This window comes from Durio zibethinus, chromosome 2 (assembly GCF_047325235.1).
Source record: "Durio zibethinus cultivar Kanyao isolate XHJ-2024 chromosome 2, ASM4732523v1, whole genome shotgun sequence".
NCBI lineage: Eukaryota > Viridiplantae > Streptophyta > Magnoliopsida > Malvales > Malvaceae > Durio > Durio zibethinus.
The window spans coordinates 36,428,981-36,455,470 of record NC_143163.1 but is presented as its reverse complement, the minus strand read 5'-3'; the positions used below and the strand labels follow the sequence as shown (position 1 = coordinate 36,455,470).

Genomic DNA, 26,490 nt, shown 5'->3' with positions numbered 1-26,490 from the left:
TTAATGTTAATCAATCGAACAATAATTGATTCGATGATATGCTATTGTTCAACTAGATTTAAAATCAAAGTCATCCCGTTTTATTCTTAGATTTTTGAAATACCTTTTAACATTAAAAAATATTTTTAAAAAATATGTATGGAGCTGTTGGTTAATAAATACTCCAAAAGAAAAAAAAAAAAAAGAATTAGAGGAGAATTTACTTTTTAGTCAGCAAGGATACGGAGGTCGAATAAACGATTAATAAGACCCTTCTTTTTTTTTTTCCTTTATTCTCTTTTTAAGGTTTCATCGTTTCATTTGATGGTACAAGGTATTGGCAATGGAAATGGCTTTCCTTTTCGGTTGCTGAAGTCTAATAAAGTGTGATAAAGGCTTCATAATGTCCGTTAGTAGTGCTTGCAGTACAGATTCCTAGCGTGTTCTACAGTTTTTTTTATATTTGAGATATTCCTCTTTCTTTGCAGTTAAGAAACCCACCCCCCCCCCCTCCAAACTTTACTACACTCCTTTTTAATTTTGTTTTTGTGGGTTCTTTCAAAGGGTGAAAGCTGGAAATCAGTTTCTAACTTTCTATGTTTAGTACATGTATTCATAGGAAAATATGGAACGTAACGCTTCAACTTCAAGTGAGCAGAGTGTTGTAACTAGAAAAAATGTGAGTTTCATTGATAATGTGTTTTCATGGTCTCTTGAAGACATTTTCAATGATGATCTTTATAAGGATCAGGTGGGTTTCCTTTGTCCTCCATCATCATCATCATCATCCTTGAATCTTTGATGTTCCTTCTTTTTTTTTCTTTTTTTTTTTGCTTATTTGAATCTTATTTATCTGATTATTTTGCAGCTTTTGGAATATCTTACACTTTTATGGAAGTTGAAAATGTTTTGCACAGGTTTTGGAAGGAGATGCTCGTACAAAAAATAGCTGTAGTAGTTAGAGGAATAGTTTCTTGTATGGGTTGGGTTTTTTTTTTCCAGCCCAAGCCCATTTCAGCATTAGTGTCTCGTGCTTCTTGCTTTATGAATATATACATACAGTTATGGCAGCAAGCCAAAAGTGGCATATTGTTCACTGAAGTCTGCTAAAACATGGCACAATAAGACTTGTGAAGTTTTCGCTTGGTAGGGAATTAGGAACAAAAGGTAGCTAAATATAGTAGTAGCTTGTTATTTTCTTGCAATTAAACTCTTCTGAAAATTTATTAATAAAATCTTATGTTAGTGTCGTTGTTGTGCATGGGGTAAAATACTTTAGAACTTTGAAAGCCCATGAGTTTATCTTAAGCTTGTTCAGTTAAGCCAGAGAGCTGAATAAAGATTGAACATCATAAATTTGTCAAATAGTTGAGCTTGGTTTCAAAACGTTGAAATGTCCTTCAGTTTAATTTGACAATTGGAATCAGTTTATAAAGCCAAGTTTGAACTGGCTCATATGTGTCTCATGCGTGTTAGCACATTTTTTAGCCTTAACTATGTAGTTTGACCTTAACATATTAGGGCGTGTGTTATTTATTCTCGAATGCCATGGAAGAAGATATAAGAAGTTTATTACGGGTTTAATCTTCCACAATGGTTGTCCATGCATTCATTTGCTTGTGTATGTCTGAATCAGTTGAGTTTTATGAGGGATTAAACTATTATACCTTTTCTTCTCTCACAATTATTTGTCTCTGACCGATAAGGATTCATGTGATCTGTTTCAATTTAATTCTATTTGTAGGTGGTAAAGATTCCAGATGCATTTCCATCTACGGAACAATATCTTGGGTCGTATGTTTTCCCTTTGTTGGAAGAGGCTCGAGCAGCAATGCATTCATCTATGGAAATTATAGCTAGAGCGCCATATGCTGTAGTAACATATCTTCATGAGACAAAGCCACATGGAAAATTATTATTTGATGTGAAAGTTGATTACTGGAAAAACAGGTTCAGTGATCGTGAGAAGGAACCATACAAAACGTTGCCTGGAGATGTTATTGTTGTAGCAGATGCTAAACCTGAAACTGCTTCTGATTTACAAAGGGTAGGAAGAAGCTGGACATTTGCATTAGTCACTTATATTTCAGAGGTTTCAGAGGATGACAATGAGGATAATAGATCATCTACTATCTTCAAAGTGAAGGCTCTGGAAGACCTTGCATCCAAAGATGACTTGCAGAAATCACTATTTGTAGTTTTCTTGAGGAATGTAACCACAAACAGACGAATATGGAGTGCATTGCACATGAAGGGAAACTTAAAGATTATCAAAGAAGTTTTGCGCGCTGCTTCTACGGTGAGCATCTCACATTACATGTTTAAGATTTGCTTTTTTGAATTTGGCATTATACTGGATAATTTGGTATCGCTTTTGATCAAAAGTGGTAGCATATGATGCAAGTGGCTACATTTGTCAAGCATCCTCCAATACTGGTTATTCTTTATGTTAACTATTTGAGACATTGCATACGTCCAACATTGTAAATCTAACATGAGTTTTGCAGTGTCTCAGATTCAAAATGTTATTGATCTTATGTTTCATTTGTTTTACGTGTTTTTCAATGTAACCGTAGAATCAGTTTTCTGGAATTTATTATTCTTCTTATTAATTTGAGGAGCAATTTTGAGGAATTTATAGTTGCTTTACACTTATATATATATATATATATATATTTGCAGGGACGATTTTTTATTCAAATTTCATGTTGTATACAGGTAGAAGAAAGCTGCAGTCTCTGTTCCTCTGAGATTGGTGGAACCTGGAATGATATTTTTCTGACAAGTTTCCTATCTCAACTGAATGAATCTCAAAAGAAGGCAGTTTTGGTTTGTCTTCGCAAAATGCAGTGCAGCCACAAGTCTCACGTGGAACTTATTTGGGGCCCACCTGGAACTGGGAAAACTAAAACTATTAGTTTGCTGCTGTTAACTCTGTTGAGAATGAAGTACAGGACACTCACTTGTGCCCCAACAAACATTGCAATTACAGAAGTAGCTGCACGTGTATTAAAGATGATAAAAGAAGTTAAGAAAACATGCTATGTAGCAGATGATCCATTTTGTTCCTTGGGATTGGGAGACATCCTCTTATTTGGCACTAAAGAGAGACTTAAAGTTAATTCTGAGATTGAAGAAATATTTCTGGATTATCGTGTAAAAAAGCTTACTGAGTGCTTTGGGCCGCTGGGTTGGTGGCATTGTTTTACTTCGATGATAACTTTTCTGGAAGGTTGTGTCTCTCAGTACCATGTTTTCTTGGAAAATGAATCAATCAAAGAGAGGGAACATGGTAGTGAAAATGAAAACCGAGAGAAAGAGTGTTGTAGTGAAACTGATTATAAGAAGGTGAGACACGGATCATTTCTTGAATATGCAAGAGAAAGATTTACCCATACAGCATTGCCACTGAGAAAATGTGTCTCAATTTTATATACTCATATCCCCGAAGTCTACTTTCTGGAAAATAATTTCCAAGACCTTAAAACTCTTTTAGGCCTGCTTGATTCTTTTGAAACTTCGCTGTTTCTTGATGATTTGGTTTCAGAAGAAGTGGAGAAGCTCTTTTTATATTCAAGGGATGATAAATTGCTTCTGGAAAATTTTTCTGATGCATCACTCCTCTTGTGCTCGGTAAGAGGCCAGTGTCTATCTATTTTGAAGTCCCTCCGTGATTCTCTTACTGAACTTAAACTATCAAGTGCGAGGGACAAGGATTCCATAATAGAATTCTGCTTTCAAAGAGCGTCGTTACTCTTTTCCACTGCATGCAGTTCCTATAAACTCTATAAGGTTAAAATGAATCCACTGAATGTGTTGGTAATTGACGAAGCAGCACAATTGAAAGAATGTGAATCAGCCATACCCTTGCAACTGCCAGGTATAGCACATTCCATTCTAATTGGTGATGAACGGCAATTGCCTGCTACAGTTCTAAGCAATGTATGTAAACTATACTTAGTTTGTTGTCTTTCTTTTCTCTCCAATGTTCCTTTCTAATTTTTCCCCTCTTTTATTTTTGGCTGTTTATTAATTTTTATCTTTTTTTGTAGGTTTCTGATAAAGCTGGCTTTGGAAGAAGTTTATTCCAAAGGTTGAGTACATTGGGTCACTCAAAGCACCTACTGAATATTCAGTACAGAATGCATCCATCAATCAGTTGCTTTCCAAATGCAAGGTTCTATAATAACCAGATTTTGGATGCATCAGGTGTTAAGCATAAGAGATATGAGAAACATTATCTTCCATGGCCGATGTTTGGTCCCTATTCCTTCATAAATGTCTCTGGAAGAGAAGAAGTGGATGATGTTGGACGTAGCCATAGAAATATGATTGAGGTAGCTGTTGTGTGGAGGTTGCTGCGAACTCTGTTCAATGGTAATTATCATGAGCTTAATTTGTAATGCTATGGTATGGGTTTTTTTAGATATTTCTCATAAGTCTGGATTTTTTTTAATTTTCTGGCTTATGCCTTTTGACTGCTAGTGATGGACATCGGTGTTTAAGGAGATAGTTCATTTTGAGGGCTGATGAGGCATTTTCTCTTCTCTTCATATTAAAATCAGAAAGCATTCTTCTTTTATTATTAGATTGATTTCCTTTTGTATTATTTGTTGCTTTTGCCTACAGCATGGGATGGCTCAAGGGAGAAGCTCAGTGTTGGCATAATATCTCCCTATGCTGCTCAGGTTGTTGCAATTCAGGATAAACTTGATGGGAAGTACGAGAAAACTGATGGCTTTGCAGTGAAGGTGAAGACAGTTGATGGATTCCAGGGTGGTGAGGAAGATATTGTCATAATATCAACTGTGAGATCAAATAGTTCAGGAACAATTGGGTTCATATCCAATTCTCAAAGAACAAATGTTGCTCTTACAAGGGCTAGGTATTTCCTTAAATTAACTTTCTTTCCGTCACTTTTTGCAATTCTATGACAAGTTGCAATGTATTACTATGTTTTCAATGCCTTCACAGGCATAGCCTCTGGATTTTGGGGAATGGAAGTACACTGGCCAAGCGTAAATCTGTGTGGCAGGCATTGGTTCATGATGCAAAGGCACGTCATTGTTTCTTTAACGCTGATGAAGACAAGGAACTGGCAAAAGCTATTTTAGATGCCAAGAAAGAATTTTGTCAACTTGATGACTTGCTTAATCGGGACAGTGTTCTCTTCAAAAACGCTAGGTGGAAGGTTTGTAACTACGCTGGTTAAAACTTGCTATCATTCTGCTTGTTCTATCGTGTTATTTTCATTGGCATCAATTTATATAGGAATTTTGTACGATATGAAAACCTATGTTATCTTACGTATTGCTGACCTTATTTATTGCTATATTTAGTTAATGAGACTTCATTAGAGATTATCTGCATTTTAAAGTGGTAAAAATTAATTTCTTTTCTTTTTCCAGGTTCTTTTCAGTGATTACTTTAGAAAGTCATTTGGGAAGCTGAAATCTGTCCAGACCCAGAAACTAGTTTTAAACCTTCTATTAAAACTTTCAAGTGGCTGGCGACCTAAGAAGAGAAATGTGGATTTAATTTGTGAAAGCTCCTCTATGGTCTTAAAACAGTTCAAGGTTGAAGGTCTTTATATTGTCTGCTCAATTGATGTAGTGAAGGAGCAGAGGTACACTCAAGTATTGAAGGCTTGGGACCTCTTACCATTAGAAGATATTGAGAGATTGGTTAAGCGCCTTGATGGTATCTTCAAAATGTATACTGATGATTTTATCAGTCATTGCAATGAGAAATATCTGGAAGGGTATGTGACCATAATGTTATTCCTAATTTGTAAATAAGAAATTTGCCTTTCTTGAATATGAATGTTATGTTTCATATGCAGTAATTTAAAACTCCTACATTGTTTTTACTCTTTTATTGTATCTAGGGATTTGGAAGTTCCCAAAACTTGGACAATATCATTTGATATTATCAGATATAAGACCCTTAGCCAAGATGAAAGAGAGCACAGTTCAAACAGCAGTGCTTCAGATGGTAGATGTTATTTAGAAAACTCAAAAGTGAGTGAGAGCTTGTTGTTGATGAAATTCTACTCTTTATCATCGGGTGTTGTGAACCAACTTCTTTCTGATCGGAATGGAAGAGAACTAGAACTTCCATTTGAGGTGACCGATCAGGAACTTGATATAATTTTATTCCAAAGAAGCTGTTTTATACTAGGAAGATCAGGCACTGGGAAGACTACTGTTCTGACCATGAAGTTGTTTAAGAAAGAGCAATTACACCATTTAGCAACTGAAGGATTTGATGAAGTCAACCCAAATACGTCAAATGAAGTCTGTCGGGAAGACAGAATCATGGGTGGTGTTGGAGAGACTGAAGCAACTCCACTGCGCCAACTTTTTGTAACAGTCAGTCCTAAACTTTGTTATGCTGTGAAACATCATGTTCTTCAATTGAAAAGGTGCGTTGCATACTGTGTTGAAATGATAGCTTTACGGTAGTATAAATTACATTTGAGTTTACAGTTGGCATAGAAATAAATCTAATTTTATACGAAGGATGATATCTAATGTGATTCTGCAGTGGTAAATTCATAGACCGAGACATATGAAGTCTGGACATTAAGTCCTACAACCCTATGTGTGACTGCAATTAATCCTTTTCCTTAAATTTTATTTTCTAATGTTTTAGAAACTATCCTGCTAAGTTTGTGATGAAATGATAAAATTAGCATATTTCAGGAAGTTCTTCTTTTTGTGCTAGATCAACAAATTGACATGTTTCTGAGAATGCAATAAATCTAATTGGTGGTAAAAAAAATCATATTTATAGACACCAGTAGAAAATTTGAACTTCATCGTCTGGCCAAATAAAACTGATAATCTTGCATGTTCAATCTTTTAGAAGTTTGAAACAATAAAATCTTTGAGAAGTTGTCTAAAATTCCTGGCGACTCTTGTCTGTATTTTGTTTTAAATACCTAACATATACAATTATTCTATGGATTTGTTTTTCATTCTTTGGTGCAAGAACTACAGAATGCTATTGTATAAAGACCCCTACTTTTTCAAGTCTGCAAGGTGTTTTCCCAAGTATTTAGTTTTCATAGCTATGATAGTCTTTTGTTTCTGTGTAAAGTTTTCTGCTTACACATGGTAAAGTGCGAAGGTTTCTTGATGTCTGTGATCTTGGATGGTTGTTAGATTGTTGCAAGTTTCGCTATTTTTATTTTTTACAAATAAGCTGCAATTTTGTTGATAATTCGCTGTTGGCTACTTTGGTTCTGACTTCTCATGGAAATTAATTTGATCAACTTGTCATGTAATAAGCACTCCACTCAAGGTACTTTATTTAGCTGCATGGAATTCTTGTTTCCCGGTGTCACAAGCCTTGTTATACAGGTTTGCCAGTGGAGGAAACTATTCTGAAGGGAGTGCCTTGCAAGATGAGGATGATATTGATGGTGCAGCACAATTCAAGGATATTCCCGATTCATTTGTTGATATTCTTCCTAAAGCATACCCTCTCGTTGTAACTTTACAGAAGTTTCTGGTCATGCTTGATGGAACAGTTGGTAGCTCGTTTTTTGAGAAATTCTATTATGCTAGGGAGCTATCAAATTGGCAAGTTGGAAAGGCATCAGTTTCCTTAAGAAATTTTATAAGAATAAGGGAGGTAAATTATGAAAAGTTTTGTTCAACTTACTGGCCCCATTTTAATGAGAAGCTGACAAAAAAACTTGACTCATCCAGAGTCTTCACAGAGATAATGTCTCGTATAAAAGGTGGCTTGAGATCAGGGGATTCTTGTGATGGGAGACTCGATGAGGAGGATTATATCAAATTATCTGAGGGTCGGGCGTCAACCTTAAGTAGACATGAGAGACAAGTGATATATGATATATTCCAAGATTATGAAAAAATGAAAGGAGAAAAAGGCGAGTTTGATATGGCTGATGTTGTGATTGATCTTCATCATCGACTTCAAAATGAAAGGTATGAGGGTGATATAATGGATTTTGTTTATATCGATGAGGTGCAAGATCTTACAATGAGGCAGATTGCTCTTTTCAAACATGTTTGCAAAAATGTAAGTGAAGGCTTTGTTTTCTGTGGGGATACAGCACAAACTATTGCCAGGGGTATTGATTTCAGGTTTGAAGATATACGATCCCTTTTTTACAATGAGTTTGTTTTGGAATCAAAATGTAAAACAAATGATGGGAAAAAGGAGAAAGGTCAAATATCTAAAAGTTTTCACTTGAGCCAGAACTTTCGTACACATGATGGTGTCCTAAGGTTAGCGCAGAGTGTCATTAACCTTCTTTACCATTTCTTTCCTTCATTTGTGGATATTTTATGCCCGGAAACTAGTCTCATATATGGAGAAGCCCCGATTTGGCTTGAATCTGAGGATAAAGACAATGCAGCTGCAGCAATATTCAGGAACAATGGTAATGTCGGGGGACGTATAGTTGGATTTGGAGCAGAGCAGGTCATATTAGTACGAGATGATCTTGCTAAGAATGAAATTTTGAAGTTTGTTGGCAAGCAAGCTCTTGTTCTGACTATACTGGAATGCAAAGGTTTAGAGTTTCAGGTATCTGGTATTTTATAATTATTCTTGTTGCTTCTATCATATGATCTGCTTGTTTTTATCCCTGAAATTATTAATAAATGCTCAATGATAGCTTTCTGTTGTTTAGTTAATCTTATTTTCCCTACAAGTTCAGAACCTAAGAACAGGTTGGCTGGCTTGGCTTTTATAAAAACATTAGGATTACCCCTAGTGTGTTAGAGCTTAATAATTGATCTGGCCCACATGCATCTATCTTAACAGTGCCTTTTCTCTGTATCCCTAATGTTTGTTTTCAAAAATGTAAACTGGTTCATCCATGCCACCATTAATTTTTTTACATTACATCTCTGTAGGATGTATTATTGTACAACTTTTTTGGTTCATCACCTTTAAAGAATCAGTGGAGAGTTGTATATGAATACATGAAGGAGCAAGGCTTGCTTGATGCAAATTGCTCATTTCCAAGTTTCAAACAGTCAAAACACAACATTTTGTGTTCTGAATTGAAGCAGTTATATGTTGCTATCACCCGCACAAGGCAAAGACTGTGGATTTGTGAAAATGTAGAAGAGTTTTCCAAGCCGGTGTTCGAGTACTGGAAGAAGAAGTGCCTTGTTCAAGTTAGGAAGCTGGATGATTCACTTGCTCAAACAATGCAAGTTGCAAGCAGTCCAGAAGAGTGGAAGTCACGTGGTCATAAGGTTTGTTGTTTTCAGAATGGTTGTTCTTGCCGGACAATTCTTATTTTTAATTTCCATTAATTCATATTCATATATTTGTTAATCTATTGTTAGTCATTTTCATACATGATTCAAGCCATTTCAATGGGTTTTGGGACTCCTCAGTTCTGCAATGAATTAACAGTTGTGCAAATGTAACAGCTCTTTTATCCCTTTTATTTGTGTCCTGCAGCTGTTGCATCAGGGTAACTATGTGATGGCAACAATGTGCTTTGAAAGAGCACATGATTTGTATGGGGAAAAACTGGCGAAGGCTTTTGGACTTAGGGCAGATGCTGACCAGTTGCATGGTTTAAATCCTGAAAGGGCTTCTACAGCCAGGAGGCAGGCTGCTGAAATTTTTTATTCTATTGGCAAGGCTGAGCTTGCTGCAGATTGCTTTTACATGTTAATGGAGTATGAAAAAGCAGGTGCAATTCCATTTTCCCCCTTCATACCTCGTTTAAGTTAATTTCTTGATAAACATGAACTTGAAGTGCTAAAATCTACTGCTCAGACATTCTATAATTCCTATAGTTGTTTTCCAAAAGACATTTTCTTTCTTCTGCTGTGTTGAATAACATCTTCCTACTGAGTAAGAGAGAAAGAAAAAGATTCTTTGATTGCAGCCTTTTAGATTATATGCAAATGAGCTTAACATTTTCATTTATCAAATGCATTATATTTCAGAATATAACATTCTCCAGTTTATTTATAGGAGCATCCTTGTCTTTCTGAGTTGAGTATTGATCGACTTATTTGCATGCTTTATGTGGAAACTGAATGTATATTGAAAAACTGCTTATATTGAATTATACAAGAATCTTAGGTTTATATACAACTAACTAGGGGTTAAACTAGGAAACTAAATCTTCCTTAATTCTAGGGATACAAATATTTAATTCTAGAGATACAAATATAAATATACAGATTACAAGATTACAACCAGCTGTAAATAAGTGTTTTCCTACACTCCCCCTTAAGCTGGTGAATAGGTGTTTTCCATTCCCAATTTGGAAATAATTCCTTGAAATGTTGCACTGCTGAGACCTTTAGTCAACACCTCTGCAAGTTGACCCTTGGTTGATACATAAGGTGTACAAATCAACCCACTGTCTAGTTTCTCCTTTATGAAATGCCGGTCTACTTCAATGTGTTTTGTTCTGTCATGTTGTACAGGATTGTGTGCAATGCTTATTGCAGACTTGTTATCACAGTAGAGTCTCATTGGTCCATCCCACTTGATCTTCAAGTCTTCTAAGATAATCTTTAACCATAGTAGTTCACAAATCCCTTGAGCCATTGCTCTGAACTCTGCTTCAGCACTTGATCTTGCCACCACATTCTGTTTTTTACTCCTCCAAGTCACAAGATTACCACTTAAGAAAGTACAGTAGCCTGAGGTGGATCTTCTATCAGTTACTGAACCTGCATAATCAGCATCTGTATATACTTCTAGAACTAACCCCGAATTTCTTTTGAATAAGATACCTCTCCCAGGATTGGCCTTCAAATAGTGCAATATACGGTAGACAGCCTGTAGGTGCACTTCTTTAGGACTATGCATAAATTGACTTACCACACTCACAGCATATGCCATATCAGGTCTAGTATGTGAGAGATAAATGAGTCTTCCAACTAATCTTTGGTACATCTCTCTATTTACAGCAACATCTTCATTAGCTTCTCCAATTTTATGATTAGGATCTATAGGGGTATTTGCAGGTTTACATGCAAGCTTCCCAGTTTCCTTCAAAAGATCCATCACATATTTCTGTTGTGAGATAAAAATACCATGCCGTGAGTGAGCTACTTCAATTCCTAGGAAGTACTTCAATCTCCCTAGCTCTTTTATCTCAAATTCTCTAGCCAAACACTGTTTTAGAGATTCTCTCTCTTTTTCATCATCTCCAGTTACAATTATATCATCAACATACACTAATAGAACTGTGACTCTCCCTGAATCAGAGTGCTTGATAAACAATGTGTGATCTCCTTGACTCTGTTTATATCTCATTGCTAGCATCACTTTGGCAAATCTCCCGAACCAAGCTCTAGGAGACTGTTTAAGGCCATATAAAGCCTTTCTTAACCTGCATACTTTGTTTACTTCTAGATGACCTCCAAATCCCGATGGAACCTTCATATATATTTCTTCTTCCAAATCACCATGTAGAAAAGCATTCTTTACATCAAATTGTTGAAGCTGCCAATTGTAATTTGCAGCCAATGATAACAAAATCCTAACTGTATTCATCTTGGCAACCGGAGCAAAGGTTTCCTGGTAATCCACTCCATAGGTTTGAGTGTAGCCCTTAGCCACTAACCTGGCTTTATACCTTTCAACAGTACCATCTGCCTTGTATTTTATAGTGAAAACCCATTTACACCCCACTGAATTTTTTCCTTTAGGCAACTCTACCAGTTCCCATGTCTGATTTTTCTCTAAGGCCTCCATTTCTATTTTCATGGCTTGCCTCCATTTCTCATTAGATAATGCCTCGGATAATGTAGTTGGAACAGAAATAGTGCTTAGGCTCACAAGAAAATTTTTGTGAGATGGTGAGAATTTTTCAAATGACACAAAATTAGATATTGGGTATAGTGGATGCTTGGTACATTCTCTGGTTCCTTTCCTAATGGCAATAGGCAAATCATAATCACTAGTTATAGTTTTAGGAGATTCATGCTCATTTTGAGAAACAGAGTCAAAAACTGTAGTTACCTCATTTTCAGAGTTAGGATCAGGTTCTTGGACTGGCACTGGTTCAGGATCTGGAACTTTCCTTCTTGAGTACACCTGTAATTCTTTCATAGAATCAAGAACAATATTATCCTTTGTCACATCTTCCGTATTTGGAATGGGTTCAGACTCAAATTCAGTGTTTGACTTGGGCTCAGCAGAAACAGGTTTCGACTCAGAAGAATTAATGGGTGTAAATGTTGAAGAAGGGGGCAAATCAAGCAAAAAGAAGTCTTTATCCTTATCTTCCATGAATGAAGTCTCCCCTTGAAGATAAGGTTGGGTAAAAAATGGTTTATTTTCTTCAAAAGTGACATCTGCAGACACATAAAATTTTTTGGTAGGAGGATGATAGCACTTATATCCTTTTTGAGTTGAAGAATACCCCACAAAAATACACTTAATCGCTCTTGGATCCAACGTTCCCCTGTTATGACTGTGAACATGAACAAATGATGTATAACCAAATATCCTACGTGTGAGATTGTTTGTGGTATTAAGGTTGGGATAAAATTGTGAGAGTAGTTCCATAGGAGTTTTAAATCCCAAAACTCTTGAAGGTAACCTATTTATAATGTGTGTGACAGTGAGAACAGCTTCCCCCCAATAAGATTTAGGTACATTTGCTTGAAAAAGAAAGGCTCGGGTTGTGGCTAGTAAATGACTGTTTTTCCTCTCTGCCACTCCATTCTGCTGTGGAGTATTAACACAAGATGACTCATGGATAATCCCCTCTTTTTGGAAATAGGTGGATAGACTCTGGTTGAAGTAGTCTCTTGCATTATCAGACCTAAATATCTTGATTCTCACTCCAAATTGATTTTGGATCATGTTTTGGAAGCTTAAAAACACACTATTCACATCTGATTTGCATTTAAGTAAAAAAACCCAAGAGACCCTAGTACAATCATCTATGAATGAAACAAACCATCTCGCACCAGAAATATTAGGAATTGTAGAGGGACCCCAAATGTCACTATGAATCAAGTAAAAGGGAGTAGAGCTTCTTTTGTTACTGATTGGAAAAGACACACGTCTATGTTTTGCAAATTCACAAATATCACAATGAAAATCTTCAACATTTAATCCTTTGAACAAAGAAGGAAACATGTTTCTCAAGGTTCCAAAAGAAGGATGTCCAAGACGAAAATGATAAAGCCAAATTTTGTCTTTATTGGAAGATTTTTCAGAAAGAAATGACAAAGGTAAACTATTTTTGATACTACTTGTGTTATTTGATGTCTCAAGATAGTATAGTCCATCCTTCTCCTTAGCAAGTCCAATCATTTTCCCCGAACTCTGGTCCTGAAATTCACAATAAGAGGGATAAAAAGTTACTTTGCAATTCATATCTCTGGTAAGTTTTTGTATAGATATCAGATTAATAGACAATCCAGGAACATGAAGAACATTTTTGAGAACAAAGGAGGGATTAACTTGAACATCTCCTAATCCTGCCACTATGGTAAGTGAACCATCAGCAACAACAATTTTCTTATTACTAGGACACAGGTTATATGTACTAAACTTTTGTGAGGAATGTGTCATGTGGTCTGTGGCTCCTGAATCAATGACCCAAGAACTCGTAATAGGCTTAGCCGAGACATTTAATCCATGAGAACCGAAAGCTTTACCTGAACTAGAAACTTTACCCAAGGAACATACCATAGTAGGCTTTTCAAGGATTTTCAATAAGTTTCTCAGCTTTTCAATCTCTTCCCTGTTGAACTCTCCTTGTTTCTGAGACATCTGTAGTACTCTAGTGATTTTCCCAGTTAACATTTTCTCAAATTGGGTGGTAGTGATATCTTTCTTTGAAAGGGTTCGGCAATGAAGGCCTAAACAGGATTCGGCAATGAAGGCCTAAAAAAGTCAGCAATGAAGGCTGAAAATTTTGCTTCCCAAGAAGAGCCTAAAGCTCTGATACCATGTGGAAACTGAATGTATATTGAAAAACTGCTTATATTGAATTATACAAGAATCTTAGGTTTATATACAACTAACTAGGGGTTAAACTAGGAAACTAAATCTTCCTTAATTCTAGGGATACAAATATTTAATTCTAGAGATACAAATATAAATATACAGATTACAAGATTACAACCAGCTGTAAATAAGTGTTTTCTTACACTTTAATATGTGATCATTAGTAACTGAACAAATAATTTTCTTTCTCTAATACAAATATTTCCTGCTTTAGTCTAGGATTATTAATGAGTTCTTATTTTGTGAGCGTGCATGTGTGCATATGACTGTCCCAGGATTCCTGGAAATTCTGAAAGTAGTTTTGAAACTGCAGGAAAAATATATTTGGAAAATTGTGGGGAATCTGCTCTAGAGAGAGCTGCAGAATGTTTTCTTCTTGCTGGATGTTACAAGACTGCAGCAGAAGTTTATGCAAGAGGCAACTATTTCTCAAAATGCTTGTCTGTTTGTTCAAAAGGAAAACTATTTGACATGGGCTTGCAATACATTCAGCACTGGAAACAACTTGCAAATGCAGATGAAGAAATAGTCAAAAGAAGTAAGGATATGGAGGAACTTAAACAAAAGTTTTTGGAGAGCTGTGCACATCATTACCATGAGGTTAATGATAAGAGAACAATGATGAATTATGTCCAAGCTTTTGATTCCATGAGTTCAAAACGAACATTCTTGCAGTCCTTAGAGTGTCTTGATGAGCTTCTTCTTCTTGAAGAAGAATCGGGGAACTTCTTGGAGGCAGCAAACATTGCAAAGTTGAGAGGTGAACTTCTACTTGGGGCTGATCTGCTTGGAAAGGGTGCACAATTTGAGGAGGCCACGCTTATTATCCTCTGGTTTGTGTTTGCCAACTCTCTATGGTTAACTGGGAGTAGGGGATGGCCATTGAAGCAGTTTACAGAGAAAGAGAAGCTTCTAACAAAAGCCAAGTCATTTGCAAAGAAGTTGTCAAACCAGTTTTATGGGCTTGTTTGTTCAGAGGCTGACATTTTACTGAATAAGCCAAGCAACTTATTCTTGATGAAACAATATTTAACTGCTTCTCAGAAGCACAAGAGTACCCGAGGTGAAATATTAACTGCTCGAATGATTCTAGATCATCACCTTCATTTAAATATCTCAAAATATGAAGGGATGGATGACTTGGTTTTTGATCTAGCAAGCTATTCTGAAGAGCAAATTTCTAATAACCAGGTTTCCACTGAGACACTGGTCTACTTTTGGAATTTCTGGAAGGATAAAATCGTGAAGATATTTGAGTATCTTGATCATGCTGGAATCAAAGATAACAGTGATCATAGAAAATATGGAGAATTCTGCTTGAATTATTTTGGTGTCTGGAGACAGTTTAAGAATCAGAGTACTGTATATCTTCTGCCGAATTCTGATGCTGAATGGGTGAGAAAACTGGAGAACAAACATGTTTGCAGTAATCAGAAGCAGGTTTCTATTTCTCTCGGTCAATTTGTCTCAGCTGCAATGAGTTATTGGTGTTCAGAATTACTCTCTGTTGGCCAAAAAGTTCTGACAAAGCTTGAGGTATTCTATAAATCCTCATGCAGAAATTCTTTTTCAGCCTTCTGTCGTAGCAGGTCTCTTACCCTTATCTATGAGGTTGCCAGTTTTCTCTTGAATTCCAACTTTCTGAAGAACCAGCGTGTGGACAAGGATCTGATGAAATTTGTTCGGCTGTCAACAGAGCACTTCTTTGAGTACATATTTCCTCTTGATTGGCGAGAATCGTTGAGAGAGAACATGATATCTCTGAGGGGAAATGAAATTTCAAGGAATTTACTTGAAGAAGTTATGTTTGAAAAGATCAGGTCAAACAATAGTGGTTTGTTGTCTTATGGGGAAACTGGAAAGGTGGCTTTGATAATTCTTGGATCAGGTCAGCTTAATATTGAACTATATGGGAAGATACTTGATGCTTTAGAATGGAATGTAGCATGGAAGGACTTCATTGGGAGTCTCAAAGAGGATAGAGTTTCTCCTCAAGTTTTTTCAATTGGCCATATCAATGAAGGGAATGGAAGCTCAGAATCTAGAGCTGGATCTGCAGCTGGTTATATGGAAGAAATTGGGAATGAGCCAATTATATTGAAGTTCCTTGAAGCTTTACAAGATACTTATAACGCTAACTGGAGGAAGATATCTGATTACATGTCACCAGTTTGTTTCTTGTATCTTGTTGAGCGCTATCTGCTTTTGTTATCCTTCTTCAAGGGAAACTTTTTCACCACAAAGACTACTTTTGTGGAATGGCTTATCTACCAGGATGGGGTACCCAGCTCAATTTCCAGTTTTATGGCTGATAAGCAACAATTTTTGGAAGACATTCTAAAATTTGTAATTGACATGGTCCAGCAGATCCTCTATTTCAAGGAAGAGACCATTGATTGGATTAAAAAGTCTCGTATAAACGTGAGGGAGTACCATTCCCTAATGGTTTTGAGACTGGTTATCATTTTATGTTTGCTTCATTTGAACTTTGGCAAGTGTATTGATTTACTTTTTGACTTGCTGGATCGAAAGCATATTACAGATCTACTGCCCAAGGATTTTTATGATGCCCTTTGGAGAAGGCGGAGATATAATTGTCTGGATGTCGTGCTTGCTCATGCATTTAAAATAATTGGAAATCCTCTCATAATTGTGAGCATGGGGGTAAACGGTCCTAAATTTGGATGCCAGGATGCTATATTTGTTGATATGAAGGTCAATCCATGCAAGGAGGAAATATTGAGAATCTTGTTCCCTAGAACTGGAAGTTCTGAATATCGAACTGATGATTTTTGTGGTGAAGTTCTTCCTCCAGCCAGTTATGATGAAGGGAAGAGCTTGAAGATTGTTCCTACTTCAAGCTCTGGTTCTCTGTCAGATCAACACTTGAATGCTCAGAATCAAGATGATGGTGACATACTGATTAACAATGTTCATTTTTGGGAAATTGTCGAGGCCTTGAAGGCAGTGAGTGGCATCAAGGATCAATTGACCATTAGGTCATATGCTTCAAAAATGAGGGTAATTGTTATATGCATGTGATTAGATGAGCATTTTCAAATGTCACTGTTAGTTTTGTGTGATCTCATCATCACTGTTTACTGTTCTTTTTAGGTGTACCTGGATAAATGCGTTTCCCTCCTCAATGCTGCAACAAAAGGATGTTTGGAGAAGAAATCTAGAGGTAGTGAAGACAACTTTTCAAGGGAAGTAATCAACATGCTTGAGGAAATGGAGCAACTCCAAACCCAACTGGAACCAAAGTCAGTTTCATTCACTGCCTTTCCGATGTGTAGTTGAAAGACTCCATTTTTACACCACATTATTACCGCACCATATTTCCTAAGAATTTCCTTCTGCTTCTGCATTTTTTTTTCAGTGAGCTGAAACTTGAAAGTAGCATTCCAATAATTGGAGCCCTTTGCGAGGAGCTGCATTTAAGAAGGTCTAGAATTGAGCCTTTTCTGCGGCAGCTATTCATGCAGCAAGATGAAGATCTTATATCTGATAAATCTGGCGGCCGATGTGATATAGAAGAGAGTAGCAGTAAGGCTGAGGAATGTAGTATGGGTAAGAATCCGGCTTCAGAATCTACTGTCAATTGCAAACCCCAAGGGAACAGTAAATCTAAGAAAAACAACAGGAGTCGTGGCTGCAAAAGTAAGTAGATAAGCATTCCTCAAAATTCTAGAGGGTGTATTACTGATCTATATTCACGGTGGTTGCATATTACTCTCCTTGTAGCATAGATCTTTTATTTCTTTTAAATTATGCTAGAACTTCTGCTATGACTATAACACACATCTATTCTTATTTTATAAACCACTCTATCCACCTTATTGTATCCAACTTATGGTGGAATCCATAGTCTGAACTGAGTTTGAAGCAAAGTGCCCAATGTGTATGGAACTGCTCAATTCTATTGCTAATCAAAAGTAAGAAGCTTCCGGTAATTCAGTTATATGTTGAATAGATTACATACCTTTCCGCATTGAAGAACGTGATATGAAAAACCAATGTCCCTCGCATTCACATGCATCGTTTATAACATCATCCTAAACAAAACTGCAACCATGATAAAAAAAATGATCCAACTAAATAGAAAAAAACACGAAGTAATAGTACGTAAGCCCATCAAGTTGAGCATATTATTGAAGCCAAAAATTGTCATTAAGCAACTCATTCCTGAAACAGCAAAAACTCCCATCTCCTTATTTCTCTAACTATCCTCTGAAACTTACATCGAAGTTTCAACATCACTTATACCATTTTCAATAACGTTTAAAGGCCTAATAAAACATTAATCAACAAAACTTAGTAAAAGGCATAGGATTAACTCCAAGAATTGTATACCACCTGAATGCCAGAAAATTTTGGAAAGCACCCAAAACTCAATTCTCCTCATTGGTCCCAAACAATTTCATTCATGATAAAGATGTCCCCAAATACCCTTCCACCTCAAACTTCTTTGGTGAAAGCTCCCTATACTTTGCAAACTGTTCTTTAGCTTCAGCTTTCCTATCAAGCAAACTATATATCATCCCTTGACAAAAATACGGCCTAAAATCACTTGGATCTTCTTTGGCCAATTCTTGGTAACTCCTCAAAGCTTCCTCAACGTTCTTTTGCAAGAACTTTATCTGCGCCATTATCAGTCGAACATCTCTTGCTTCTTGGACTTTCTTCTCGTCTTGGGCAATAGCTAAAGCCTCTTCTAACCTCTTGATCACGACTTCTCCTTCCCCACAACGGTCCATTAACAAAGCATTCTCAAACAAAGCCTCGAAAGAGAGCGGATTTGATTGAAGAATTTCATCGAACATTTTACGTGCATTCTCCGTTTGACCCATTTTACTTAACAACCTTATTAACAAGAATTTCCAATCAGTTACCTGTGGTTGAGAAGAAACCAAACGATTCAAGATAGTAAGAGCTTCTTCGTCTTCGCCGTTTTCGAGCTTCTGTTGTAAAAGGGACTTTAATGCCTCAATGGCTTCGTAATTAGATTCCAGAAACTCTGAAAGTGGGGAAGTTTGTTTTGGGTTTTGAGTTTTTTCTTCCTGTTGCTCTTCTTCTTCTTCGAGAATGGCAGTTGTTTGTTCAGTGACTGTTGGTGGGGAGTCAGCTTTGGCAGGAAATTGGGAGAACTTCCCAATCATCATAGTGGTGGCACCAAGTAAAATAGCTGTTTTGGCAAAGGATTGGAGCTTTTGAGTGAGGAGTTGGTTATTGTTGTTATGTTTAGAAATGGGAATGGAATCATGATTTGCTGAAGAAGCCCTAAGACTGAGAGGTTTGTTGAAAGGAAAAGTGAGAAATGAAGAAGAAGAAGAAGAAGAGGAAGAAGAAAATGATTTGAGAGGAAGGAAATAGGGGGATGGTGATGATAATGTGGCTAGTGTGGGATTCATGGCTAAGGTTTTTAGGGTTTTTTTTGGTGGGATAGTGATTTTCAAGGCTGAAGAAAACAAGGTGGGTTGGTAAGAGAGTGGAGACTGAGACAAAGAGGGCGTTTCCTTCTTTCTGACCAGACACCTGTAATTTTGACTGGGGAGTTCGAATTAATTTAAGTAAGGTAAAGAATTTGAGAAAGGTAGTGGGAGTGGGACGCCCGCAGCCTGCAGCTACAAGCTAGGTAAGTGGGATTTTGTGGCAGACTCCGGACACTTGGCAGCTTGTGTAATGCACCCCATGCCGACGCCGTTTCTTCTCTAGTACTATTATTTTATCATTTTTCTTTTTAAAATGTAATTCTTCACATTCAAGATCAAAAAACAGAACCTAGAGCTGGGCCACTTTCAGCTCCAGGGATGGAGCCATGGAGGAGATGGATGTTGGTCCAAGATAAACTTACATTAACAAGGCCATGCTGCTACAATTATGTACCAGATAAGTTACAGAACGTTTAGCACCTGGTTTAACTCTAAAATTGTCATCACTATTTATATGTGCAAGACTCAATCAGTAGTTATGAATTTTACATATTTGAATGGTGATGTGATAGAAGGTGCATCGAAAGTGATGGATAAAAAAAATTAAAATTTAATTTAATTTATTTATATAATTATTTTTAAATAATAACATTTAATATATTTAAATTCAAATTTTAGTATATATAATTTTTTTCTCTAATCATAAACTAACGATGTTTTTTATAAATAAAAAAAATGAAAAGCCAAACCTATATTATTATAAAAAAGAAATGGGGAAACACTACTTGGTTACATGACTGAATGATATATGGAAACAACCAAAATTCAACATCAGACAGTATAATAAAGAATATCACCAAGACTTTGGGTATTCACGAAGAACGAACCGCATCATATCCCTAACCATCTTTATGCCACATCCTGAGCAGAACTTGGATGTTTCCCTTCGATAAGGTGCCCCACCTTCATCACAGAATTTTGCTGGACTTATAGGCTGAAATGTAAGCATTTCACAGGAGGTCAGTAATGACTTTTACATTAACAAAAGCATAAATATTCCTATTATGCTTTTACACTGACAAATTAAAGCATGTAAATTACAAAACACAATCAACACAGTGCAAACATGGAGCACATAGTATTCATAAAAAAAAGATCAGACATGACAATAGAGTTCTATGATTATCATACGCCTCATCCAGACACATTCATTCCTAAAAAGAATTTTCCAAATATAGACATGACAATGGGCCACTCTCATACTGTATTGGTATTGAGCTCCCAAAATCATGAAAATCAACTGCAATTATGAGCTCCCAAAATGTCTTGGCCAGATAAAGCAGGTTGCTGATGATGTTAGGAACATCGCATCTTTGTTTAGCACTCATAAGAATAATGATATTATCATAAGTCGTACTAATGGAAGTTCCATCTATCATTGTGCCAGATTCCCATTAAGAATTTTAGAGTACTAAACCAAAATCACCTATAAGGTATTTCTTATTGTTCTGATACAAACTTAAATAGAAATAAATTTCCAGAATTAGAATGTTAGCAACATGGACATTTCTTCCATTCTCCCCTAAAGTCATCACTTATAGTGTGTGCTAGAGCAGCAAGATGAAATGATTTACGTAAGAAATTAGAACCATAGGATAGCCACTGAAACATGAGTCATGCAAAGGAAGAGACTTAAATACATATAAAAACACCCTCACCATAACATGCAAGCGTGCTCCAACATGACCTGCTGTTAGGGGTTGTAAGCAAGCTATATGTTGAGACAGGGTTGGTGACTGGTGAGCATGATTAATTTCAGGTAAGTGTGATGGTTGCCCACATTGATGATTCGGGGGGAAATGAGCTGCATGTTGATTTTGGTGAACTGGTTGATGATGGTTCTGGTGAATAGGATGAAATTGGTGCTGATGAGACATTGGTGGTATATGATGCTTGGAAGGAGTCTGCTGCTGATTCTGCAATAATTGCAACAGTTTAGCAAAATCAGATACAAATACAACTTGCTGCAAATATACTGTTTAAAATAGTTGTCCCCAAGTCACCTTGAGCATATTTACAGGAGGTTAACACACTAAAATAGGATGTTTGGAATTAACTTGCAATCACACTTCTTGTCCAATGTTAGAATCCTTGGAAAGATTCAGAATCCATATTCCAAACAAATTCTTCATTAAACGGTTGCTTAGAATGACTAAGTTCAACTTCCTGCAAACATTTGTCCAAAATAATGCTATCCCCTAGTCATTTTGATCTTTGAATACTAGCTCAATACATTAGAACATGTGATGCCCAATTTAACTAGCAAACAAACTTTTTTTTCTGATGCTAGCACTCATAAACTGATTATGATATTTAACATTAAAAAATAATTCTCCATCAAATTGAATGTCTAAATGCAAAGAAAATAAAAGACTAATAGAAAGCCTAAATAGATCATTTTTATTTTCCTCAATGTTTTACCCTTTAGAACTTCTAGAATTTGTAAGAGGCTCCAGTCATGAAGCTTCTCCTGCTAAAGAATAAAAAGTGAACATAAGAGGAAAAAGACCTGCTTTGGGCTTTTTATCCTTCTCTTCCAAATTTCACTTTGAACAACTTTCTTGATTTACTTAAGCAAGTGGAATAAAAAGGGCTTATCTATTTTCAAAAACAGGAAAAAGAAAATAAGTTGTATATAGAATTTTTTATCTATTTACTTCTCATTCTCAACTTTAATACTGAAACCAGTTGCCATCAACAGCTTTAAATTGCCCTCCATTTCAACAGCTCAGTCATTGGAAGCAGGCAAAACTAAGGATTCTTTTAAAAACACACGCACATACCTTCTTTTCATGATATAGTTTATGCAGTTACAAGGGAACTCCAGCACAAACAACTCTATCAGCAAATAGCATATACTCATTTCACAGGGGAGCTCTTACTTCAATGACAATGTGAAACCCCTGAGCATTAGAAATTGGAGAAGAACTATCAGTGATGGAGAATGTCTGCAAACATATAAAAGATTACAAAATTATATCTTCGCATTCAACTTTAGTTGGTAAGGTTTATAGCAACAATATGTTTAGTTCTTTATTATATTTCATACACAATCTTCTGAAGCAATCCATCGTGGCGGAAAGAAGGAGAAATTTAACTTAGAATGATTGATGGAGAGAGGGAAAAAAACCTTAACATCATATGTATTATATTAGTATTAAGTGGTTTTATGTCACCAACAGCCATGTGGTCTGTTGGTAGAATGCTGAACTCTTAGTCCTAATAATAACCAGGTTCAATCCTTGACGATCTCATACACCCAAAAAAAGGCAGTTTTATGTCCTACTTCATAATATTGATCTACACTCAGAAATGCTAATGAATTCTAAGGCAAATTGGAAATTAGTTTTCAAGAAAACATTCAACTAGACCTTATTGTTCAAAGATACAGAGAATCAAGTTGGAAAAGAGGTATAGAGCTTACAGGCAAAGAAGGGATGTTGGGTACTGTGTTTGATGGAACATGCCTACACTTATGCCTTGGAGAATAAAACTTATAGTCTCGAGCAGAGATAGCAACCTCATTCCAACCTGTTAGTCATCTAAACCTTCAGCAAATAGAAACCTAATTAGAGAGAGGAAAGCATGTTGAAAAAAAATGCCTCTCAAAATTGCCGACAGTCAATACAGTTTATTGGTGGAGTGTTGGACCTTTAATTCCAGAAACCAAGGTTCAATCCTCAGTAGCCTTAAGAATAAAAAAATGTCTCTCAAAATCCTCAAAGTCTAAATATTGTCACTTGACAGTAGTTAATCAATTGTAAAAAAACACACTATAATGCATGGAAAGAAATAACTATTTCTCCAAATAGGAAAAACTACCTTGTTTCTAAGAAAATAAGGTCTAAAGAGAAAATAAAGAAACACACAATGCTTATAACGGCAAAAAAGTCAACAACTTCCCTCATATAATCAAGTTCTAAAAATAGCAACAAGGCAATACTGCAAAAAAGCAAAAGTTATAGCCTCTAACGGCTAGGAAAGGGAAAGAATGGTGCATGAAACAGAACCACACATTAAGATAATTTAGCAGCCAGGTCCCAACAGAACAAGCAAACAAGGTGGTTAGATATCAAAAACAACATAAAAATAAGAATTCTCCAGCAAAGCTAAAAGGTAAAAGCCTTGATGTAAAAGGAAGGGAAACAGTGGTGAATGAAAATAAAACCATGTATAAAGATAATTAGTATATTGCCAGGTGCAAACAGAACAAGCAAACAACATGATCGCTTCCCTCATGCAATTGAGAATATAACAACAACATAGCAGAACTGCAGCAAAGCAAAATATAAAAGCCTATGATGGGAAAGGAACGGGGAAAATGGTGAATTAGAAAGAAACTATGCATAAACATAACAACATATCCAAGGAATAAGCAAACAAAGTGGCACATAACACCTAGAAGATCTAGATATTCAACCAAAAGCTAGCAGGCCCATAATCAACATAATTAGTCACTCGCACTAATGCCGGTAGTGCAGAATAGAGGGGCTCTCACCTGTATTAAGATAAATCGCCACCTTAATCAGCTAAATAAAAGGAAAAAGAGATACACCCAAATGACTCATGTCATAAGAAATCCAGCTAACTTTGAATTTTGATTACACCGAAAGCAATAGATTGATTCTTATGGAACCCCTCTAAAAAGTATGCTAGTGTTCCTTAGGAAGGATCAATTAGCCAAATGAATAAGAAATAGTAGACACTGGGCACTGATAAACTAGTCAAAAAAAGAGCCACACCGCTAAAAGACCAGGACAGAAAATCACATGCAATGGTGCAAAGAAATAAAATCCCAAAGGAAGAACTTACCACTCAGCATCTTCAATAGGCACATTATTTGGCCTCTCAACCATATCCAAACCACTGACTACCACTAAACGAACTCGGTTTTCTTCTTGTATAACTAATTCTGGAAACCTGTCCTTGTTTCAAGGGAAGTTGTAAGTTCTCTTCTTTTATATATAAAACCTATAATCAATTAAAGGAGCCACATTACATTTTCAAGAAAATGTAATAAGACGTAATGCTTATTATCCTCATAATGTTGAGGAAAAGAGAATACTACCTTTTTTAGGAAAATTTGTTGCCAATCTTCTGTACAAACCACCTGCAGCTTCAAGGACTAACCCAATAGTCTTATCGCGAATGCCATTCAAGTAAGCAAGCCTCAAGTTTACATCATTAACTAAAGTTTCATACAAATTAGCAACATACATTAAGGGCAAAGCGAACCTATGATCGCCTTCATATTGTACATCTCTTGTCTTTCCCTTACTGAGTTTGTCTTGTCCTGACTGAGCATTGTAGTCAGCAGGTAACTCATTATCAACCACTTCAATCACATGGTCATTAATAAAATGATCCACTATGATTTGCAAAATTCTGGCCCTTGCTGATTCAATAGGCAAAACATCTGTGGTTTAAGAAAAGTTCAATTTTGGAAAAAGTGTCAATTCCCATTCACAGAATTTTATAATAAATTTCAAAGTTAGAAGCAATAATACTATTAAAGAATTAAATTATAAAAACTTAATTTCAAATAAATAATCTTGATTTTACTTTTATATAGAACAATTATGTTGGAACTACTATTGCATTTTACTCTTTTGCCTTTATTTGTAGCAATTTTTGGAAAAGGTGTAAATTCCCATTCACAGAATTTTATGATAAATTTGAAAGGTAGAAACAATTATACTATTAAAGAATTAAATTATAAAAACTTAATTTCAAATAAATAATCATGATTTTACTTTTATATAGAACAATTATGTTAGAATTACTACTGCACTTTAGTCATTTGCCTTTATCTATAACAAATTTTTTTCAGGAAGAAAAAAAACAAATAAAAAAAAGCACAACAAAATCAATGACAAAAAATAGCCTATACGGCCTTGTAAAAATAAATAAAACCAAAAAATAAAGCCTCAACAATTAAATCAGGTTTCTTTTTTACCTTCAATTGTCAAAATACTGAAAGCTCCTCTGGAAGAGTCGCTATTGTCTAAGCTAGACCGATCCTCATCCTCCGCTCGAACGCCGTGAATTGGCAAAGAATTTTTATAAGATATACGCATACACTGCTGGAACAAACAAATCTTCATAAAAATTAGAAAAAAAATCGTGCACGGACAACAGTAGTGGAATCGTGGTGATCGTTATCATGGTGATCCAAGGCATCAGCAGCATCAATGGCGTCGATTTCAGAAGGGCGAGAATCAACGGTGTTGAGATCGTGAAGAGAAGCGGCTACAAAGGAATTAGTCTAGTGTTGGACTGGAAGCTTACTCCCCATCCTTTTAATTCAGCAATTTCTTCTTTCGCGTCGCTGTTTTTGGCTGCGAAAGAGAAAGACAAAGAGAAAGAGAGAGTCTTAGAGGAGAAGCCATGGTTGTAGCAAGCTTTGGGTTTTTCTTTTATATTGGTTTGACTGCGCGGAGGGGAGGGAGGGAAGGCCAAACTTTGGCTTTAACGGCTATTTACAGAACAAAACTGAAGAAAAAACCAAGCCTGAAACCATACCTGAAACCCAAACCTCACTCTATTGTCCACACCTCTTCCCAAACCATTAGGTTTTGACTCCTTTTTCTTTTATAAACTACTTTGGACATTTAGCTCTCGACGAAGTCGTTTCGGTATATATTGTCATTAAACACCTTTTTTTTTTTTTTTTCATTTCTTCAAAGCCAAATTTTTTCTCATATACTACTAGTTTATTACTCGTAAAATACATAATTAAATTATAAAAACCCAAATTGACATACATGAAAAGAAATCGTCAATTAATTTCAAATGTGAATTTTTTTCAGAAATTGAAATTTTTAATTCTTTGAAACGAGAATTCCACACACTTAATATTGAAATATAATTTTTAAAAAGATATTAGGTTTGAAACCTGAAACATTAGAATAAAATATTTCATTTAAAACTCAAAATTAGATTTGATATTTCGTATATTTATATTATATAAAATATTAATAATTTGTATATTTATATTTTATTTTATATAAAAATTACATATCTTAATTTA

The 26,490-nt window shown here is 35.8% G+C and overlaps 3 protein-coding genes and 1 pseudogene across 13 annotated transcripts; 1 reads left to right on the top strand and 3 right to left on the bottom strand.

Moving 5' to 3' along the window:
- The first annotated feature begins 500 nt into the window (after positions 1 to 500).
- On the top strand, positions 501 to 17,817 carry LOC111318117 (uncharacterized). The gene is made up of 14 exons (XM_089754615.1): positions 501 to 730; positions 1,724 to 2,278; positions 2,698 to 3,921; positions 4,032 to 4,356; positions 4,609 to 4,864; positions 4,954 to 5,170; positions 5,388 to 5,740; positions 5,867 to 6,403; positions 7,344 to 8,541; positions 8,874 to 9,221; positions 9,433 to 9,670; positions 14,282 to 16,989; positions 17,083 to 17,231; positions 17,348 to 17,817. Exons 1-14 carry the CDS (start codon positions 605 to 607, stop codon positions 17,634 to 17,636), a joined length of 8,523 nt encoding a protein of 2,840 aa, XP_089610741.1. The 5' UTR covers positions 501 to 604; the 3' UTR covers positions 17,637 to 17,817.
- Positions 17,818 to 18,087: 270 nt separating this feature from the next.
- Positions 18,088 to 19,717, bottom strand: LOC111318115 (protein SLOW GREEN 1, chloroplastic pseudogene; annotated as a pseudogene). Its single transcript, XR_016333740.1, has one exon. The product of XR_016333740.1 is annotated as a protein SLOW GREEN 1, chloroplastic pseudogene (transcript).
- A 419-nt stretch (positions 19,718 to 20,136) lies between these two features.
- Positions 20,137 to 26,301, bottom strand: LOC111318114 (uncharacterized protein At2g02148). Of its 10 annotated transcripts, XM_089754597.1 has the most exons (9): positions 25,983 to 26,301; positions 25,417 to 25,798; positions 24,529 to 24,876; positions 24,273 to 24,431; positions 22,885 to 23,008; positions 22,244 to 22,408; positions 21,464 to 21,626; positions 21,119 to 21,376; positions 20,137 to 20,394 (listed from the first exon to the last, which is right to left on the bottom strand). In XM_089754597.1, the coding sequence occupies exons 2-4, from the start codon at positions 25,562 to 25,564 to the stop codon at positions 24,367 to 24,369; spliced, it is 561 nt and encodes a 186-aa protein (XP_089610723.1). In that variant the 5' UTR covers positions 25,565 to 25,798; positions 25,983 to 26,301; the 3' UTR covers positions 20,137 to 20,394; positions 21,119 to 21,376; positions 21,464 to 21,626; positions 22,244 to 22,408; positions 22,885 to 23,008; positions 24,273 to 24,366. The 10 variants fall into 10 exon arrangements, with proteins under 10 accessions (XP_089610723.1, XP_089610698.1, XP_089610713.1 ...); XM_089754572.1 differs by lacking the exon at positions 21,464 to 21,626; XM_089754587.1 differs by lacking the exon at positions 21,464 to 21,626 and having other exon boundaries at positions 22,244 to 22,363.
- Positions 20,254 to 24,316, bottom strand: LOC149520175 (uncharacterized protein At2g02148-like). The gene is made up of 6 exons (XM_089754040.1): positions 24,273 to 24,316; positions 23,667 to 23,731; positions 22,885 to 22,991; positions 22,343 to 22,408; positions 21,119 to 21,376; positions 20,254 to 20,394 (listed from the first exon to the last, which is right to left on the bottom strand). Exons 1-6 carry the CDS (start codon positions 24,314 to 24,316, stop codon positions 20,254 to 20,256), a joined length of 681 nt encoding a protein of 226 aa, XP_089610166.1.
- Positions 26,302 to 26,490: the final 189 nt, after the last annotated feature.